The 8,904-nt window shown below is 36.0% G+C and overlaps 2 protein-coding genes across 3 annotated transcripts in view; one reads left to right on the top strand and one right to left on the bottom strand.

The window, feature by feature from the left end:
• Positions 1 to 3,744: 3,744 nt before the first annotated feature.
• Positions 3,745 to 7,109, bottom strand: LOC125662682 (uncharacterized). The gene is made up of 2 exons (XM_048894986.2): positions 6,970 to 7,109; positions 3,745 to 6,062 (listed from the first exon to the last, which is right to left on the bottom strand). The coding sequence occupies exon 2, from the start codon at positions 6,059 to 6,061 to the stop codon at positions 4,040 to 4,042; it is 2,022 nt and encodes a 673-aa protein (XP_048750943.2). The 5' UTR covers position 6,062; positions 6,970 to 7,109; the 3' UTR covers positions 3,745 to 4,039.
• Positions 7,110 to 7,827: 718 nt separating this feature from the next.
• LOC125667001 (uncharacterized) overlaps positions 7,828 to 8,904 on the top strand; it is a 25,889-nt gene continuing 24,812 nt past the window's right edge. Inside the window, exon 1 of one of the 2 annotated variants that reach the window (XM_056146985.1) lies at positions 7,828 to 8,134. The gene's annotated coding sequence lies outside the window, so the exon portion shown is untranslated. The remainder of the gene's footprint in view (positions 8,135 to 8,904) is intronic. The other variant, XR_008797926.1, reaches the window with a different exon arrangement.

Here is an 8,904-nt window from a genome sequence, read left to right as displayed (position 1 = left end):
GACAAACTGTTTTACAGACTTTGATTGGTGGAAGATACGAGATCCTAGTAGTAGTTTTAGTGATGTTGGGATTATGGAAAGAAATAAGCAATTTAATGAGTTATTGGGATATCATCAAAAGACTTATTGCATTAATATGAATAAAATAGGGGATTATCACCGGTGGTTTGGATACCGTAATATTAGTATCTACTAGAGAAACATTTTCGAGAATACATTGAGAAAACACATAATTTACGACAATCTATCTACCTATCTCTCTCTCTCTCTCTCTCTCTCTCTCTCTCTCTCTCTCTCTATATATATATATATATATATATATTAGCAAAATACATGTACAGTGTATGTGCATTCTCAATGTATTTTCTAACATTTTCTCCAGTAGATACTAATATTACGGTACCCAAACCACCGGTGATAATCACTTGTATAGCATAAAGCCTATTCTGGAGATGAAAGGAGATATGTCAAAGGTGCAAAATAATAGAAATATTTATGTTTATTCGTGTGTACCTATAGAAAAACCGAGTAACTAAATGAAAAATGGTTACAGTTATTCCATAGGTAATTTTTTGTAAACAAGTGAGAAAGGAGGATGGGGGATGTACATATGTACAGTGTATATCGTTATGTCCACCTGTGATGAAAACAAGGATTACCCACAAAACGTTCACATAAAACAGATCAAGAAAAACTAGATTTATATAGTTTGAAAATATTGGTAAAAAAAAAAAAACTAAAAAAAAAAAAAAAAAAAAAAACAACAACAAAAAAACACAGAAAATGCACACGAATGCTCTGGAGAAAAGGTAACAGCACTTGTAAAAACCTGTGTTACGGTAAGTTACTAAAATACACTATATTGTTTTAAGTCCCATTCGAGAAGTTTTACTTATATAGAGATGTCCACCAGTTTTACTTATATACAGATGTCCACCAGTTTTACTTATATACAGATGTCCACCACATTTACTTATATAGAGATGTTCATCAGATTTACTTATATAGAGATGTCCACCAGTTTTCCTTATATAGAGATGTTCACCAGATTTACTTATATACAGATGTCCACCAGTTTTACTTATATACAGATGTTCACCAGTTTTACTTATATAGAGATGTCCACCAGTTTAACTTATATAGAGATGTCCACCAGTTTTACTTATATAGAGATGTCCACCACATTTACTTATATAGAGATGTCCACCAGTTTTACTTATATAGAGATGTTCACCAGTTTTACTTATATACAGATGTTCACCAGTTTTACTTATATAGAGATGTCCACCAGTTTTACTTATATAGAGATGTTCACTAGTTTTACTTATATAGAGATGTCCACCAGTTTTACTTATATAGAGATGTCCACTAGTGTTAGATGATGTATCACGTATTTTAACCTATACATGATGTTTAGGGCCGTAGCATGTGTAAAGACTAATGAAAACTTGAAATGTGATACACGTACATAACTTTAGATTGGTAATCATACATTTCAAAACTTTGTAAACAATAACATGCATACACCAGTCTCTGCTTACCCAACAAATGATAAAATCTCTATGAGCTTCTATGATAATGTATGACCTTGAAGTTTTGCGAAACCTTTTAAACACACGAGACAATATATTTTGATCATTAGAATTGAAAAATAAAATTTTGGTGAAAATCATTAATCAGTTCGTTTAACATCAAAGTTTGCTTAATGTGTACTATGGTGTTCTCCCCACCCCACGTACCGCCTATGTGTACCAAATCAGCGGTGATTACCCAGTGGTGGATCTAGAGGGGGTGATGGGGATTGCAATCTCCACTGGTGAAACATTTGTAACAAAAAGGTCATATCATTTGCAAGTTTAACATCCTCAGTCCTCCTTTTGGGGGCGGAAAAACTTAAAACTTGGATCCTACGCCCCTTCGAAAGTTCTCTTGATCCGCCCGAACAGCTGTCCACTCCTCCGCAGCTAAATAAGTAATTCAGACTTTTCTTTTTCGAAAACCCTTTTATTGACCCTGAAGTAAATATAAAGATAGGTTTCAAAATTCGCATACAGATTTTTCAGAAATAGTGACGAGGTACAATGTGAAAAGGGAAGTAACTCAATTTACATGTAAACAAAGTACCGCATGATAGAAAACCTGGAAGAGATTATTTATAATTAACGAATTTATATCCATTTTATTTGATATTCTAAAGCATGAACAAACAATGAAAGCATGGCGTGATTTGTATTAACGATAAAGCGCAACATTCAGTATCGAATCAACCATTGTTTAATCATCGGAGGATTACTAATCCAGAGACAATGAATAGTGGAGGATATGTACAACGATAGTTTGAAATAAATATTTTTCAAAGAAGGTGTTGCACGCCTCATGTTAATTTCCCTAAAGGTGTTGCGTGAGATATCGTTGAGATGTTCAAATATGATAAAATCAATTGGAACTTATGTCTTGATTCAAACATTTTTGAAAATAGGTTTAAAAGACGTGTATTAACAAGAATTAGCCAAAAAAAAAAAAAAATTGAGTTTAAATCAAGCAATAAGCGATTTCTATGATTTTTAGCGTTAAAATAGAGGGGAATCCCCGAATTTCAGAAAAACTGTCTCCGTGAAACAAAATTAATTTAGCATGAACATCTTCAAGTTTTCCACTAAAATACTGTCGCTTTGAAATTTTGTTTCACGAGGGCATTTTTTGTTGTTGTAAATTTCAAAAAATCGAAACCATTTCACTCATATCATTTTCAACTTCACCTGTACGTTAATTTTCCATAACTACTGAAGTTTTTCTGCTTGGTTCAGTGGATAAGGTCGTAGACTTTAAAATGTAAAAACATGACATCGAATGACCAGGTTCGATTCCTTCACGCACACAAGATTTTTTTTTCAATATTATATTGATTTTTTTTCTTAATCGAAACACACTTACAATGTGCCGAGTTTGAAATAAAATTCCAACCTAGACACTGTTTAGTTTGTGAATTGTTTGTTTTTCATATATTTAGGACGTTGTATGCTTGCATCATATTTTATACTTTAAATTGTCTTGATTTGTACTTTTTATCCATTATGACATAATGTTGCATTCATGCTTATATGTGTAAGGATTATTCGTTGTGTATTCTATGGTTTTTCTTTTAATTATCAATTGTAAATTTTAGTATATTGTACAGCGCTTTAGAGTATTTTTAGATAAGGCGCTATATAAGTGTACTTTTATTATTATTTTTAGTCGTAACAAACACGACGAACAACACGCAATAAGAGTATAAATAGGAATGAAGGCAAGTTCTACGTCACTGGTGTTTAAATACCAAGCACAAAGCTCCGATTAGGGAAAGTTACCGCTTCTGTGCAACACCTTTACTAAATAAAATGCAGTTTCAGTATAGAAAGTAATCTGAAAAATATTAAAACCATGCTGGACTCGAACTACAATTCAGCGATGGACACGCTAAAGTATTGAGCTATTCAGCTACGTAAAGGAATGTACAACTATTGCTGATATTTATATTTTAATGCATGTTTTAATAGGTAGTCAGCCATTATGGCGATGCAGTATATACCTCCTTAAATCATCTTACTCATGCAGTGTATTGATTGACGGATGCTTTGAAAAATATATCGCCTTCTCTCTTTCCCTTTTCTCTCTATCTTTTGTACTCTACTCCATCTGCCCTACCACACCCCCCTTTTACCGTGCCCACCCCACTTACATAAATAAAAATAAACATAATAATAACACAATGTCATCTTTTTATTGTATGCATTTATCATATAACACAGAACAAGATTTTGTAATCTGGATTCAGTGAATTGACCTCATTGTCTATTTCCGTTAACACATTGACTAGCAAAAAGACAGATTTCACTTAAGTTCCTCTAGATCTCGTCTCCAGGAGCAGTTCTGTTGGATGGTTGATAAAATTTACACATTCCATGAAAGGCGAAGATAACGAACAGTGATATATCGTACTGTAGATACACAACGTAACCTAGTCTGGTCTGAGTTCACTTTCTGAAATGTAACTAAATTAAGTCTGAATGAGTGAATGTATCCTGTAAATTGATGCTTGTTGAATCTTGTGATGCTGATATTGTTCATGTGAATACTGATACGAGTTTAAGGCTCCCACATAGTCCCCACAGACGTGTTGACAGATCCCCAGTATCTGATATGATATGTCTCTGAGTTGTTCAGGGACATGGACCCCGACATCATTGAGTAGCAGAGTCTGGAGGTTCTGTAGAGCTTGGTGAGACTCTAGTGTGTGATGTAATCTGTGGTGATTCAGTACTGACAACATGTGTAACATCACTAGAGGTGGGATGTATAATGCAGACCTACCATTCCTGTAACTGACTGTCTGCTCTAACAACAACTCATCAATGTAAGTGTAATCACTTTTTAGTTTAATGTCACTCACTACAGCCTTTCTCATTTTATCACTCAGTGACACTCCCGTCATGGCGCGTCTGTACATCTCTACATTGACATTATCTCTATACATAACATAGGGTACTGACATCCTCTCTTGTGCTCTCTGTAAACATCTCAGTGATTGTTCATACCTACACGTTCTGTAGTAGTACATAGCTAGATACAGTATGTCTGACACATAACCTATCTGTGATGCTATCTTTAACATGTGACATACTTTGTTTGATACAAGTGCTATATCTTTGTTATGTGTTTCTGTGTAATTTATAATGTACCAGGCAGTACGGAGTAGTACGACTGACGTCATCTTTTGAATACACACTACGTGACATGGACTTTGTCTTTTCGCCATAATATTTTCAATGGTCATCATATAATTTGCGAAGTATTTCATGTTTCTTATTGAAGCTACTAAGTGATATGTTTCTTTGAAAACCTGCATGTCTAATCTATGACTGGGTATTATACTGTCTTCATCTGTCCTTACTGTCAATGTTCTATCTAATATGACTTGACTGAGGTAAGATCTGAGTGTAGGACTTAACAGAAGGCATGGTATCCCCTTACAATACAAATCATATAACCGATTAAACAATGCATTCTGTGCTGCTCCTTTCACTTTAACTCTGAACATGTTGTTCTGGGGAATGAAAAAGTTTGGACATTCTGCGATCGATATCCAGTAAATGAGCAATTTGAAACACCTCCAAAAATTTGGCAGTAAATTATCGGGCGTCCATGTCAATGAGGCATCCTCCTGAATAACCCAAAATAGAATAGTTTTCATGAAATATGAACACAGGATAGGGTCCTTGATTCCGGAATTGATAACCTCTTTTAGAAAAATCTTCAAAAGTCCGTAGCAGAGAAACTGAGAATGATTCATTGCGTAAACTAATTTTTGCTCTGCTTGTGAAAATGAAATCCTCCATTCATCTTCCCTGTCATTATCACTACCTATTGGCACGACATGAAAACCGGACTGTATTATATCATGTAAAACATCATCAGAGGGCCAACCTTTCTGTCGACATCTTTCTACCCATGGTGTTGCTAGTGTCGGCCAGTGTTGAGATGCGAAACAAAAAGCACAGTCGCATTCCTGTTGTCCTTGTGAGAACGATAAGCACGGCCCATGTGGGACAGACGATTGATAAGCAGGGTTAGAATCTATACAAAGTTGACTAAAAGCCGTTTTAAATAACATACTAGAAATATAATGTTCATTATTTCGGATTACGCATGAAGATTTTACAACATCATTGTGGGAATCTGACATCAGCTGCAGTCTGGTAAATCCCGGTGGAAGATCTTCCCACTCCATCAGAATGACGGTGTGTTGTGGGACACGATACAGACTGATCTGAGAGAGATCACAGATCACTTCGTGATGCGGGAGCCAATGCATGAAATCTATGTCTGATGTTTTAAGTCTAAATCCTTCACGATGACTGCCACTGATCATTTTGTGTAATCCATTCATTTTATTCACTGGTCTTTTCACCACCTCACCGGTGTCCTCCACGTCCCTCCTGATTCTCACTTCATCAGGAGTTCCTACTTCACGACACATTCCCACATAGACAGCGTCTGATAGACGGGGAATGTGCTCCATCCTGAAGCAACGAAACACATATCAAATGCATTCAAAAATTATACCGAGGAAACTTTTATATGTTTTGGACTGTACATTTGAGAGAGAGAGAGAGAGAGAGAGAGAGAGAGAGAGAGAGAGAGAGAGAGTTACGAGGTTGTTTCAAGCAGGTTTTAGATAATTCTAATTTGTTTTCCACGAAGTTTGTATTACACTTAATTTGATGGGAGCTATCATAATTACAGTGTACTTAACATTGTTCAACAATATGTGTGCAGTGGCGGATCAAGTATTTTGCAAACAAGGACGTAATGATTGCCTAAGTCCTTGGTGTCACCATCTCAATAGTGATTTCAATGTTCAAATGAAGCAACATGAAGAGCACGGTATTTGAGATAAGATAATTCCATTGCCATATATACTCAAAGGTAATGAAAGGGGATCTCTAAAATCTGCGTAATTTTAAAAACGAAACAAATAGAAGGGGGTTGTTTCCTCCCCCAAATCCGTCACAAATAGGGATATAAAAATTATCTCATTTATGAGAAGATGAATTCCTGAGCACAGAAAACAACACATTCTCTTATCAGACGTTCAGTCATAATATGTGATTTAAAAAAGCTTCATCTCATAATGCGCATCATCATAGCTTCGTCTAAGATTTAATAAAAAAATACTGATCTAGTGATGGTAATCAGTGTCTCTACGCAATAAGGTACAGACATGTAATAAAAATATTGTCAGGATTCATGGTTTTGTTTTCAACGAAAAAAGAGAAAATAGAATAACGCCAAAAGTCGAGACTACGATATAGAAATCAGAAACAAAGTTAACACAGCAACACAAAGAATATCATGTTTAGAGCAGGCACACTGTAACACCCCCCCCCCCCCCCCCCCCCCCCCCCCCATCATTGAATGTAGACATACCTGAATTTGTGTGATTTTTCAAACCTCTCCTCTGTTTAACTGCTTCGTTACAAATCGCCAATCTCCCTACAATACAATTTGAAATCCCTGTGCAATGAAAATCCCCATACAGTGAAAATCCCCATACAGTGGAAAACCCCGTATTTGTACTTTCGGTTTGAAATATCCAATCACAACTGGAATATTTACATACATACATGTACACTGCTTAAAGGGTCAGACACGGATATATTAGGCAGTTGCTATGATATTGCTAGTACATGGTATTCCCCACAATTTTATTTATACTAAAAAAACAAAAACCCTTAAGTTCATACGCCAATTTTATCATATATATGGTAAGTCGTGAAAAACATCGTTCAGGGCCAAAACGTGACCTTTTTCAGGATCCTATATAAGAACATGCTACATACATGTATATATATATGCCTTTGATATAATGTATAAAAAAACGCTCATTTTTGGAAATTAAAAGATATTCAATACAGTACAATTTGTCAAGAAAATGGTAAGAATATTTGAAAGAAATTGCTCAAGGATTTTAAGTTAGGACAATTGTTGGGGAGCCATGCTACTGGCTGTGGAGCATTTATCGACTGGTGTAGTCAGTAATTCAAACTACCTCCCGTGGTTTAAAAATATAAAAATAACTCATCTTGCATAACTTGTAGTTTTTGCAGGAAAGGGTATTTATGTAGAATATATTCTACTTATCTTGATATGCTTCATATCAAATTTAAAAGTTTAAATGTATGGATAAAAATAGGTAATCAGCCCGGATCTTATCACGATTCCGTGGGTAAACAAACATGGCTGACAAGTGATGCAAATATGCAGTTTTTTCTGGCAGTGATCTTTCTTTCGGGGACTTAACAGTATACCCCTTCCTAATTTTTAAAAAGGCTTTTAAGTAGGAATTTTAAGATATCTTAAAGTTGAAACTGTTTGTAATTCAACCGACCTCCTGCTGTGTAGATCAAGGTACTTTAATGTAGAACTATTGTGAAAACGACTATTACTAGTATGTCAAGATCATCGCGATTCCTTTGGGATTTACTGTCCACTTCCAAATGTTGTTAACTATCCATTACATAACGGAGAGTCTACAACAGACAGAGCTGTAAACTTCAACATTTTTAGGAAAATATTTTTCCTATTTCCAATCGTAAGTTGTTGTTCCCTTTAGAAGTGTGACAATTAGAAAATTCCTACTCAGTGGCGTAGCTTCCATTGAGACAACCGAGGCAGCTGCCTCGGTTAAAAAAACCCACCTTTTACGTTGTTAAAATGTCGGTAATATTCGAACCCAAGCTACGCCTATGCTACTCCGCCTTTGGGTATTCTAAATGTTATAGTTTCCCCGCTAGATGACATTTTTGTAAGTAGTATATAAGCGGGAGATTTCGGGCGATAAGCAGTTGATGCAGTGACGGCACAGAGAGAAGACGTGGGAAGTAGAAAGGTAATTTTATTTTATACATTGCAATTGTTTTTAACATTATACAAATCCTTAGACGTGACTGCACAAGTCTTTTCTGGCTTTGTATGAATATTAGATAATTGCAATACCGCACTGAAAGAGCCGAGCTGTAAGAGCCGGAGCCACGAAGAACCAGTAAGAGCCGGAGCCACGAAGAGCCAGAGTCGGAAAGAGCGACGAGAGCCGAGCTGTATGATCCGAGCTCAGAGAGATAGAGCCAGCTGCATCAGAAATCCTGTACATACTTAATCCAAGACAAATAGTCAAGTTTTTCTTGTACCAATCATTATATGTAGATATTGAAATAAAATATTAGTTCCTCAGAAAGTTAACTGAGGGTGCCCATCCGCTTCTTACTGTTTTTATATATTGGGGGGGGGGGGGGGGGGGGGGGGGGGGGGGGGGGGGGGGGGGGTGCACGCTTCAGAAGTTATAAATATCAATGCCGAATTTCC

This window comes from Ostrea edulis, chromosome 8 (assembly GCF_947568905.1).
Source record: "Ostrea edulis chromosome 8, xbOstEdul1.1, whole genome shotgun sequence".
Taxonomy (NCBI): domain Eukaryota; kingdom Metazoa; phylum Mollusca; class Bivalvia; order Ostreida; family Ostreidae; genus Ostrea; species Ostrea edulis.
This window is presented reverse-complemented; position numbering and strand designations above follow the sequence as displayed.